The 12,687-nt window shown below is 50.4% G+C and overlaps 1 protein-coding gene across 1 annotated transcript in view; it reads left to right on the forward strand.

Moving 5' to 3' along the window:
* Positions 1-623: 623 nt before the first annotated feature.
* dscc1 (DNA replication and sister chromatid cohesion 1) overlaps positions 624-12,687 on the forward strand; it is a 76,134-nt gene continuing 64,070 nt past the window's right edge. Inside the window, exon 1 of the mRNA XM_070874852.1 lies at positions 624-988. Within this exon, the coding sequence (XP_070730953.1) occupies positions 819-988 (170 nt within the window). The 5' untranslated portion in view covers positions 624-818. The remainder of the gene's footprint in view (positions 989-12,687) is intronic.

A 12,687-nucleotide genomic window follows, 5' to 3' on the forward strand; every position in this document is an offset into this window, starting at 1 on the left:
GACGCAGCAACTATGCAGGTATAAACGTGCCAGTTTTGAGTGCCATTGGGGGTTCAGAACACTTATTTGTCTACACTCCAACTTTAATGTCTACAACATTAAACTTCGTTATGTGAGCAGGCATGCGGATGATCGAGGTGTCATTCAGCCCGACTGCCTGCCTCTCTGCTGCGGCTACGTTCACGCCAGGGGGTCTCTGGAGATGGAGCACGCGGTGCGGTACGCTCGCGGCGAGCACTAGAAGGACTGGAGTGCATCATCACCCCTAGAAACCAAATTTTGATTTGATTTGTTCGGTTTTCTTAAACATTTTTGGTGAGTTTGCAGTTTCTAACAGTTGTGCCTCTCTAACAAGGGGGCACTTGGTTTAATTGCATCATTTGAAAGAGTTGTGAGCAATCCCTTAATCTTCCGCCAGTTCAATCCAATCGATCCATTGTGTGCAGAGATCCTGTTTAAAATTCGCGGGGTTCCGAAGGTGCAGGGCTGATCAGCGCAGTATGCGCATGTGCGAACGCAGTCTGTCACAGGAGGACGCACGCCTGATGACGTCAAAGTGTAGACGTTGAAATGCGTTGCGTAATCCGGCCGGCGTGCGCATGCTCGGTCTAGGCCATAGCTGTGCCTGCGCAAAACGCGCTGAAGAAGTGGCGCGATTTTTTTGAGGAAATATTCACTTCTCCCGCCTTCTGCTCTGATTCGATTGAGTGTTCGTTTCCGGACCCGGGCCCTTTCTCTATTGGTTCTCTACTACGTCAATCATCAATGGACCAGCGCGCGGCTAGCCAGTATCAGTCTCTGTGCAGCAGTTTGGCACCATGAGGACTTTGCAGGAGATTCAGGCCACTTTACAGGTCGCCAAACTGGACCCGGCCGACTTACAGCCGTCAGTTCACTGCATGTCGTTCAGTGACAGTGTCAGCTCGGGGGATTACTGTCTAATGGAACTGGACGAGACGCTTTGTAAATACATCGAATCTGGACAGAGGTAGGGTTCATGCTGCCACCAGGAAGAGGCTGTAAAGCAGGCTGTCCAAGATTTTTGTCACCATTGGTCATATAAATACATACAATGGCACCTCCCAGGACCACATATATAAAGTTTAAATACATATTTAGCTTTTTTAGCCAGTACTTAGCAAGCCCAATAAGACAGGAGTTGGTTCTGGACTTGGTTTTGGGGAATGAAGCTTGGCAGGTGGAAGGGGTATCAGTGGGAGCATTTTTGTGGTAGTGATCACAATTCAGTTAGCTTGACTGTCAACTGTGGCTCAGTTGGAAGGTTGTGGGATCAAGTCCCGCTCCAGAAACTTGAGCACAAAAATCTGGGTTGACACTCCAGTGCTGAGGGAGCACTGCACTGTTGGAGGTGCTGTCTTTTGGATGAGACATTAAACTGAGGCCCTATCTGCTCTCTTGTAAAATATCCCATGGCACTATTTGGAAGAAGAGCAGGAGGAGGTATCCCTGTGTCCTGGCCAATATTTAGCACTCAATCAACATCACTAAAACAGATTATCTGTTCATTATCACATTGCTGATTGTGGAAGCTTGTATGCAAATTGGCTGTAAAGTGCTTTGGGACATCCAGGGATAGTGAAAGGTGCCAAATAAATGGAAGTCTGTTTTTTTTTCTATTAATTTAGTGTAGTTACGGTAAAGGTCAAAGATAGACTAGGAGTAAAACTTAATGATTGGGGAACGGCCACTTTTACTAAGCTGAGATGTGATTTATCAAAAGTGGACTGGAAACGGCTACTTGAAGGTAAATCAGTGTCAGACAGGCAGTGGGAGACATTCAAGGAGGTAAGAGTTTAAGCCCTAAATTGTTTTCCACAAAGAAAAAGGGTGAGACTCCCAAATCTAGAGTGCCCTGGATGTTATGGGGTACACAAGGTAGGATAAGACAAGTAAAGTGGAGCTTATGTCAGATACCCAGAGCAAAATACTGGAGAAAGCCGATAGGAGTATAGAAGGTGCAGGGGTGAAATTATAAAGGAAATCGGGAAAGCAAAGAGAGGCATGAAAAAATATTGTCAAGGATAACCCAAAGATGTTTTATGAATAAAGAGTAAGAGGATAACTAACGAGTAGGGTCCATTTGAGACCAAAAAGGTAACCTGTGTTTGGAGACGGAAGACGTGGTTATGGTTCTCGATGAATACTTTGCGTCTGTGCTCACAAAAGAGAGGGTCAATGTAGACATTGTAGTTATGGAGGAGGAGTGTGAAATATGAGAATGAATAAAGAGAGAGGAAATATTAATGTGTTTTGGATCTTTGAAAGTATAGAAATCGCCAGGTCCGGATGAAATGTATCCCAGGCTGTTGAGAAGCAAGGAAGGAAATAGCAGAGGCTTTGACCATCGTTTTCCAATCCTCTCCTGCTACAGCTGTGGTGTTAGAGGACTGCTAACGTTATACCATTGTTTAAAAAGAGAGAAAGGGATAGACTGAATAATTACAAGCGAGTCAGCTTAACCTGGTGGTGGGCAAATTATTGGCAAAAATTCTGAGGGATGTTGTTAATCATCATTTAGAAAGTCACGGATTAATCAAGGACAGTCAGCATAGATTTGTTAAGGGAAGGTTGTGTCTAACTAGGGCAGCATATTTGATGTAGTCTACATGGATTTTAGCAAGGTTTTTGACAAGGTCCCACATGGCACTGGGGAGGGTACAGAGGAGATTTACAAGGATATTGCCAGGACTGGAGAATTTTAACTGAAAGAATGGATAGGATTGAATTGTTTTCTTTAGAGCAGAGGGGAGACTTAATTGAGGGGCTGAAATACAGTGGATAGGAAGGATCTGTTTCCCTTCGAGTAGTCAATAACCAGGGGGCATAGATTTAACGTAATTGGTAGAAGGATTAGAGGAGAGTTGTGGAGAACTATTTTTGCCCAGAGGGTGGTGGGGGTCGGGAACTCTCAGCCTAAAAGGTAGAGGCAGAAGCCCTCATGGCATTTAAAAAGTACTTGGATATGCATGAAGTGCTGTAAACTGCAAGGCTATGGACGAAGAGCTGGAAAGTGGGATTAGGCTGGCGAGCGTTTTTTCGGCCGGCACAGACGCGAAGGGCCGAATAACCTCTTTGTGTGCTGTAAATTTCTAGGGTTTTATATTCCTATTAATTGGTGAGTTATAATTTCAGAGGAAGAAAATCAGGGGGGAAAATGAGAGGTTTAAAAAAGAGGAAAAAACATTTCTGCATTGACAACTGAGTCTTTTCCATTCAACACCTAAAATAGCAGTTAAACAGGATCCAGGAAAAATATATTCCACTAAAAAATAAGAACAAACGAAACACCAATGGGACACCATGGGTAAATAAAGACATGAGGGAGGGTGAGGAAAGAGGCATGCACTAAGTACATGGACAGCAGGGGTGAGCATGACAGGGTAGAATACAAAGAGATTAGGCAAGAAGTCAAAAAAGAACAATTAGAAAGGCAAAGAGGAACTATGAAATCCAATTATCAAGGAACATAAACCAAAGTGAAATATTCTACAGGCACATTTAACAAAAAGGAAAGTCGGGATTGGAATAGTGCTACACATGTACGGACAGGATAAAATCACAGGCAATAATAGTAATTAAATAATTATGTTGCTTCAGTATTTACCAGGGAGACGGATCAGATGGACATGACATGGGATGATGAGACTGGAAATAAAATATAACTGCATTTAAAATGAAGGAGAAATATTAAATAAACTAATCAAACTCAAGTCTTGGTCCAGACGGATTGCATTTTAAAAGAATCAGGAAGAGATAGAGGCATTATTACAAGTTTAGTAATTTTGTAGTCAAAGATGCAGTTCCAGAGGACTGGTGCATAACTAACGTTATATCTATATTTAAGAAGCGAGATAGAACATGTCCAAGAAAATATAGACCAGTCAGCTTAACATTAATAATAGGAAAAATGGAATCCCTACTAAAGGAGAAAACTATCTAGAAACCAAAAACATAAATGTAACATCCCTTTTTTAAAAAAGGAGGCAGACAAAAAGCAGGGAACGATAGAGCAGTTAGTCAGCATGGATTTATGAAGGGGAAGTCATGTTTGACAAATTTGCTGGAATTCTTGCAGGTTGTAACAAAGGGGAACCAGTGGATGGTGCTGTATTTGCACTTCCAGAAGGCATTTGACAGGGTGCCACATAAAAGGTCACTGCACAAGATAAAAATTCATGGGGTTGGGGGTAATATATTAGCATGGATAGAGGATTGGCTAACTAACAGAAAACAGAGAGTCGGGATAAATGGTTCATTCTCTGGTTGGCAACCAGTAACTGGTGGGATGCCGCAGGGATCAGTGCTGGGACCCCAACTATTTACAATCTATATTAACGACTTGAAAGAAGGGACTGAGTGTAACGTAGCCAGGTTTACTGACGATACAAAGATGGGAGGAAAAGGAATATGTGAGGAGGACACAAAATCTTCAAAAGGACATAGACAGGCTAAGTGAGTGGGCAAAAATTTGGCAGATGGAGTATAATGTTGAAAAGTGCGAGATCATGCACTTTGGCAGAAAAAAAAATCAAAGAGCAAGTTATTATTGTGGTGGCTGATGTGCCAATGGTCACCACATGTTAAAAAAATCCACGCACAGGCATCTTCCACCCCTTCAATTGGAGTTCAGGATTGGAACATCAGGTGCTTCATTGAAACATCTGTGAACTCTTGTTGGAGCAAGTCATCCTTGTTCGAGGGACCGCCTATGATTTAAATGGAGAAAGATTGCGAAGTGCCACAGTACAGTGGGACCTGGGGATACTTGTGCATGAAACACAAAAGGATAGTATGCAGGTACAGCAAGTGATCAGGAAGGCCAATGGAATCTTGGCCTTTATTGCAAAGGGGATGGAGTATAGAAGCATGGAAGTCTTGCTACAGCTATACAGGGTATTGGTGATGCTACACCTGGAATACTGCGTGCAGTTTTGGTTTCCATATTTACAAAAGGATATACTTTGGAGGCAGTTCAGAGAAGGTTCACTAGGTTGATTCTGGAGATGAGGGGGTTGACTTATGAGGAAAGGTTGAGTAGGTTGGGCCTCTACTCATTGGAATTCAGAAGAATGCGAGGTGATCTTATTGAAACTTATAAGATTGAGGGTGCTTGACAAGGTGGATGCAGAGAGGATGTTTCCACTGATGGGTGAGACTAGAACTAGAGGGCATGATCTTAGAATAAGGGGCTGCCCATTTAAAACTGAGATGAGAAATTTCTTCTCAGAGGGTTGCAAATCTGTGGAATTCACTGCCTGAGAGAGGTGTGGAAGCTGGGACATGAATAAATTTAAGACAGAGATATACAGTTTCTTAACCGATAAGGGAGTAAAGGGTTAGGGGGAGTGGGCAGGGAAGTGAAGCTTCCTGATCTTATTGAATAGCAGAGCAGGCTTGAGGGGCCATATGGTCGTCTCCTGTTCCTATTTCTTATGTTCTTATGTTTTAGTACTGCAGCGAAAGCACAGACCTTTCTCATGAAGTCCCTGTTTGGTGCCATCCAAACTCAGACTCTCATGCAATCTCAGCTTGATGACACTCAAGCTCTGACTGCTGCCTTCATGGCTGGGTTTACTACTGTTGACCGGGGCTTGCAGGGTGTCACAGCAGCCCAACCATCTGTGTCCTGGTCGGGTAAAACTTCCCACGGGCGATCGGGTAAAAAAAAGTTTTTTAAAAAAGATGCGCACTTATCTGAAGTTGCTGTGCCCTCGCGAGTTCCTGGTCCTGAGGCCTCCGCTGACTGCGCATCGCGGCGCGTCATGTCAGGACGTGCGCAGGGCTAAAGCTGCAGTAACATGGCTCTGGGCAGCCAATCCAGGAAAAGTATACACTTATTCATAATAAAGGGAACCCTGTAAGTTGGAGTTCCCATTATGATTGAAACCGCCCTCCGCCCCCCCCCCCCCCCCCAAAACACCCAAAACACAAATCAAAAAAAATAGAATTTTTTTTTTATTAATTTAAATTAAAGCTACTCATGTATTATAAACAAAAATATTTTTTCGATTTTAAAAATTAAACCATAATTTTAAAAACTTTAAAAAAAATCGGAAATAAACTTGCTGTAGTGGGTAGGGTTTTTAACAATAAAATGTGTTTCAAATATTTTATTTTAATGATGCTGAAATTCCGATGTCCCAGGTCCATACGAAGTTTCTACAGACCCAGGAAGGCATCGGAAAAGCCGGTTTTCAGCGCGCAATGCGTATGCGCTGAAAACCGGCTTTTCAGATCTGTCAAGTTTCTGGCTTGACAGATCTCGCACATGTCGGGAGCGAGGACACTTGCAGGGCAAGATTTCTGATACTTACAAATATCTTGTCCTGTTAATGTCCTCAAAATTCTTGCGCCTGAAAACGCAGGCGTGTGGCCTATTTTTACAGGCACAAGTGTTTAAAAATACATAAAAACATTTTAAAATAAAGTTATAAAAACACATTTTATTGTTTAAAAAAAAAAACCCTCCCCACAACGGTAAGTTTATTTTAAAGCCTAATTTTTAAAAAACTTTTTAAAAAGTCGGGAAAATATTTTTTTTATAAGAACTTTAATTTATGAATCTGAAATATGTAGTGTGTTTTTCTATTTTTTTATTAGTGTTTTGTGTGCTTGGGCGCGGGGGGGCGGTTTCTCATTCATAATGGTAACTCCAACTTATGGAGTTCCCATTATTATGAATGAGAAAATACTGTACCTTGATTGGCTGCCCAGAGCCATGTGACTCCAGCTCCAGCATACAGATGTCCCAATGTGCATGCACTCCAACGAGTAGGAGTGAAGGCCTCAGGATCGGAAGTTCGAGCGGGTACCGCAGGAACAAGTAGGTGCACATCTTTTTTAACTTTTTCAGTCAATTACCTGCGGGAAGATCTCTTTCATCAGGTGCAAGAATTTTTAGGCCATCCACTGGGCAAGATATGGGCAAATACCACAGTCTTGCCGTTGCAAATGTCCTGGATGTGATGATACGGTGCAGCTTGACAAATCGGAAAACCGACTTTTGCGATACCTTCCTGGGTCCGTACACACTCCGTATGGACCCGGGAGGCTGGAATTTCTGGGCCAATGAATGGTCAGCATCGATTTCAAAAGGGAAAGTCTAATTTGACCAACCTTGCTGAATTCGTTGAAGAGGTAACAGAGTAGATAAGGGTAATGTAGTAGATGTAAAAGATAGCTATTCAGACTGACACAAGGTGGGGAGTATGGTCCCACAAAGATTACTGCTGGGACCATTGTTGTTCACAATTTATGTTAATAATTTAAACTTTAGAATCCAAAACACAATTTCTAAATTTGTTGGAGAATAGTCAATACTGAGGAGGGACTGCAACAAATTAAAAGAAGATATTAATAAACTTGCAGATTGTGCATATAATTAGCAAATTAATTTCAACATAAGTAAGTGTGGGGTCTTACATTTTGATAAAAAAATTAAGGAGGTCACATATTATTTGGAAAGTAAGAATCTAAATGGGTGAGAGGAGCAAAGGAATCTGAAAGTACAAATACTCAAATCACTCAAAGTAGCGACACAGGTTAATAAGGCCATTTTAAAAAAAAGCAAACCAAGCACCAGGGTTTATTTCCAGAGGGATAAAATTGAAAAGTAGTGAAATTATGCTAAACTTGCATCAAACCTCGGTTAGACCACATTTGGAATACTGTGTACAGTTCTGGTCGCCATATTAAAGAAAGGGTATAGAGGGGCACTGGAGAGGGTGCAAAAAGATTTACAAGGAGGACACCAAAACTGCCTGCGAGGTTATACCTATCGGGAAAGGATGAACAGGCTGCTTGTCTTGTAAAGAGAAGCTGAGGGGTGACCTAATAGAGGCCTTTAAAATTATGCAAGGTTTTGATAGAGTAGACACAGCGGGAGTGTTTCCACTTGTCGGGAAGAGCAAAATTAGAGGCCATCAATATAAGATAGTCACCAAGAAATCAAATAAGGAATTCAAAACAAACATCTTTACCCAAAGAGTTGTGAGAATGTGGAACTCGCTACCACAGGGGGCCCAAGTTTCGAGCCGCGCCTAGAATGGCGCAGTCCCGACCTGGACGCCCGTTTTTCGCGCCACAAAGTGCGCCTAAAAAAATCCTCGGTATTCTCCACCTACCTGCAGGTCCTCTGGTCCTTGGCGCAGCGCTGCAGGGAGCGGAGCCAGGGCCCTGCGCTGAAAACAGTGCCAGGACCTCTGCACATGCGCGCTACAGTGGGCGCGCATGTTCAGTAGCTCCAGGCGGCCAAAACTGTGTGGGAGGGGCCGAAGCACGCAGCCCCGAGCCCTGGCCCAATGGCCTCACTGCGTGAATAAGGCTCCTCCCACGGCCAGCTCTTGCTTCCTCCCGACCCGACTCGACTCCCGCTTCCCGCCTCCGGACCAGACACAACTCTTTCCGCCCGCCCCCCCCCCCCCCCCCCCGCCCCTGCCCCCGGATTGGACCCTACCGACTCCAGACACGACCCGACTCCAGACACGACACCGACACTGACCCGACTCCCGCTCCCCCCCCTGCCCCCGGACTGGACCCGATCCGACTCCCGCTCCCGTCCCGACCCGACGCCCCGCCCCCGGACTGGATCCGTCCTGACCTCCCTCCCCCCGACCTGACCTCCCTCTCCCTCCCTCCCCCTGACCCGAACCAAACCGACCTCCCTCCCACTACACCACCGACCCACGCTCCACCCGACCCGACACCCAACTCCACCTACCTGTAAATCTGGTGCTGGGGACGGGCCCTGCCCGAAGTCTCGGGCCCAGCCCATTCAGCCTCCCCCCCCCCCCCCCCCCAATCTCCTTCTCCTTTCCCCTCCCCCCCAATCTCCTTCTCCTTCCCCCTCCCCCCCAATCTCCTTCTCCTTCCCCCTCCCCCCCAATCTCCTTCTCCTTCCCCCTCCCCCCCAATCTCCTTCTCCTTCCCCCTCCCCCCCAATCTCCTTCTCCTTCCCCCTCCCCCCCAATCTCCTTCTCCTTCCCCCTCCCCCCCAATCTCCTTCTCCTTCCCCCTCCCCCCCAATCTCCTTCTCCTTCCCCCTCCCCCCCAATCTCCTTCTCCTTCCCCCTCCCCCCCAATCTCCTTCTCCTTCCCCCTCCCCCCCAATCTCCTTCTCCTTCCCCCTCCCCCCCAATCTCCTTCTCCTTCCCCCTCCCCCCCAATCTCCTTCTCCTTCCCCCTCCCCCCCAATCTCCTTCTCCTTCCCCCTCCCCCCCAATCTCCTTCTCCTTCCCCCTCCCCCTCAATCTCCTTCTCCTTCCCCCTCCCCCCCAATCTCCTTCTCCTTCCCCCTCCCCCCCAATCTCCTTCTCCTTCCCCCTCCCCCCCAATCTCCTTCTCCTTCCCCCTCCCCCCCAATCTCCTTCTCCTTCCCCCTCCCCCCCAATCTCCTTCTCCTTCCCCCTCCCCCCCAATCTCCTTCTCCTTCCCCCTCCCCCCCCAATCTCCTTCTCCTTCCCCCTCCCCCCCAATCTCCTTCTCCTTCCCCCTCCCCCCCAATCTCCTTCTCCTTCCCCCTCCCCCCCAATCTCCTTCTCCTTCCCCCTCCCCCCCAGTCTCCTTCTCCTTCCCCCTCCCCCCCAGTCTCCTTCTCCTTCCCCCTCCCCCCCAATCTCCTTCTCCTTCCCCCTCCCCCCCAATCTCCTTCTCCTTCCCCCTCCCCCCCAATCTCCTTCTCCTTCCCCCTCCCCCCCAATCTCCTTCTCCTTCCCCCTCCCCCCCCAATCTCCTTCTCCTTCCCCCTCCCCCCAATCTCCTTCTCCTTCCCCCTCCCCCCCAATCTCCTTCTCCTTCCCCCTCCCCCCCAATCTCCTTCTCCTTCCCCCTCCCCCCCAATCTCCTTCTCCTTCCCCCTCCCCCCCAATCTCCTTCTCCTTCCCCCTCCCCCCCAATCTCCTTCTCCTTCCCCCTCCCCCCCAATCTCCTTCTCCTTCCCCCTCCCCCCCAATCTCCTTCTCCTTCCCCCTCCTCCCCCAATCTCCTTCTCCTTCCCCCTCCCCCCAATCTCCTTCTCCTTCCCCTCCCCCCAATCTCCTTCTCCTTCCCCCTCCCCCCCAATCTCCTTCTCCTTCCCCCTCCCCCCCAATCTCCTTCTCCTTCCCCTCCCCCCCAATCTCCTTCTCCTTCCCCCTCCCCCCAATCTCCTTCTCCTTCCCCCTCCCCCCCAATCTCCTTCTCCTTCCCCCTCCCCCCCAATCTCCTTCTCCTTCCCCCTCCCCCCCAATCTCCTTCTCCTTCCCCCTCCCCCCCAATCTCCTTCTCCTTCCCCCTCCCCCCCAATCTCCTTCTCCTTCCCCCTCCCCCCCAATCTCCTTCTCCTTCCCCCTCCCCCCCAATCTCCTTCTCCTTCCCCCTCCCCCCCAATCTCCTTCTCCTTCCCCCTCCCCCCCAATCTCCTTCTCCTTCCCCCTCCCCCCCAATCTCCTTCTCCTTCCCCCTCCCCCCCAATCTCCTTCTCCTTCCCCCTCCCCCCCAATCTCCTTCTCCTTCCCCCTCCCCCCCAATCTCCTTCTCCTTCCCCCTCCCCCCCAATCTCCTTCTCCTTCCCCCTCCCCCCCAATCTCCTTCTCCTTCCCCCTCCCCCCCAATCTCCTTCTCCTTCCCCCTCCCCCCCAATCTCCTTCTCCTTCCCCCTCCCCCCCAATCTCCTTCTCCTTCCCCCTCCCCCCCAATCTCCTTCTCCTTCCCCCTCCCCCCCAATCTCCTTCTCCTTCCCCCTCCCCCCCAATCTCCTTCTCCTTCCCCCTCCCCCCCAATCTCCTTCTCCTTCCCCCTCCCCCCAATCTCCTTCTCCTTCCCCCTCCCCCCCAATCTCCTTCTCCTTCCCCCTCCCCCCCAATCTCCTTCTCCTTCCCCCTCCCCCCCAATCTCCTTCTCCTTCCCCCTCCCCCCCAATCTCCTTCTCCTTCCCCCTCCCCCCCAATCTCCTTCTCCTTCCCCCTCCCCCCAATCTCCTTCTCCTTCCCCCTCCCCCCCAATCTCCTTCTCCTTCCCCCTCCCCCCCAATCTCCTTCTCCTTCCCCCTCCCCCCAATCTCCTTCTCCTTCCCCCTCCCCCCAATCTCCTTCTCCTTCCCCCTCCCCCCCAATCTCCTTCTCCTTCCCCTCCCCCCCAATCTCCTTCTCCTTCCCCCTCCCCCCCAATCTCCTTCTCCTTCCCCCTCCCCCCCAATCTCCTTCTCCTTCCCCCTCCCCCCCAATCTCCTTCTCCTTCCCCCTCCCCCCCAATCTCCTTCTCCTTCCCCCTCCCCCCCAATCTCCTTCTCCTTCCCCCTCCCCCCAATCTCCTTCTCCTTCCCCCTCCCCCCCAATCTCCTTCTCCTTCCCCTCCCCCCCAATCTCCTTCTCCTTCCCCCTCCCCCCAATCTCCTTCTCCTTCCCCCTCCCCCCCAATCTCCTTCTCCTTCCCCCTCCCCCCCAATCTCCTTCTCCTTCCCCCTCCCCCCAATCTCCTTCTCCTTCCCCCTCCCCCCAATCTCCTTCTCCTTCCCCCTCCCCCCCAATCTCCTTCTCCTTCCCCCTCCCCCCCAATCTCCTTCTCCTTCCCCCTCCCCCCCAATCTCCTTCTCCTTCCCCCTCCCCCCCAATCTCCTTCTCCTTCCCCCTCCCCCCAATCTCCTTCTCCTTCCCCCTCCCCCCCAATCTCCTTCTCCTTCCCCCTCCCCCCCAATCTCCTTCTCCTTCCCCCTCCCCCCCAATCTCCTTCTCCTTCCCCCTCCCCCCCAATCTCCTTCTCCTTCCCCCTCCCCCCCAATCTCCTTCTCCTTCCCCCTCCCCCCCAATCTCCTTCTCCTTCCCCCTCCCCCCCAATCTCCTTCTCCTTCCCCCTCCCCCCCAATCTCCTTCTCCTTCCCCCTCCCCCCCAATCTCCTTCTCCTTCCCCCTCCCCCCCAATCTCCTTCTCCTTCCCCCTCCCCCCCAATCTCCTTCTCCTTCCCCCTCCCCCCCAATCTCCTTCTCCTTCCCCCTCCCCCCCAATCTCCTTCTCCTTCCCCCTCCCCCCCAATCTCCTTCTCCTTCCCCCTCCCCCCCAATCTCCTTCTCCTTCCCCCTCCCCCCCAATCTCCTTCTCCTTCCCCCTCCCCCCCAATCTCCTTCTCCTTCCCCCTCCCCCCCAATCTCCTTCTCCTTCCCCCCTCCCCCCCAATCTCCTTCTCCTTCCCCCTCCCCCCCAATCTCCTTCTCCTTCCCCTCCCCCCAATCTCCTTCTCCTTCCCCCTCCCCCCCAATCTCCTTCTCCTTCCCCCTCCCCCCCAATCTCCTTCTCCTTCCCCCTCCCCCCCATCTCCTCTCCTTCCCCCTCCCCCCCCAATCTCCTTCTCCTTCCCCCTCCCCCCCCAATCTCCTTCTCCTTCCCTCCCCCAATCTCCTTCTCCTTTCCTTCTTCCCCCTCCCCCCCAATCTCCTTCTCCTTCCCCCCTCCCCCCAATCTCCTTCTCCTTCCCCCTCCCCCCCAATCTCCTTCTCCTTCCCCCTCCCCCCCCAATCTCCTTCTCCTTCCCCCTCCCCCCCAATCTCCTTCTCCTTCCCCCTCCCCCCCAATCTCCTTCTCCTTCCCCCTCCCCCCCAATCTCCTTCTCCTTCCCCCTCCCCCCCAATCTCCTTCTCCTTCCCCCTCCCCCCCAATCTCCTTCTCCTTCCCCCTCCCCCCCAATCTCCTTCTCCT

This window comes from Pristiophorus japonicus, chromosome 1 (assembly GCF_044704955.1).
Source record: "Pristiophorus japonicus isolate sPriJap1 chromosome 1, sPriJap1.hap1, whole genome shotgun sequence".
NCBI lineage: Eukaryota > Metazoa > Chordata > Chondrichthyes > Pristiophoridae > Pristiophorus > Pristiophorus japonicus.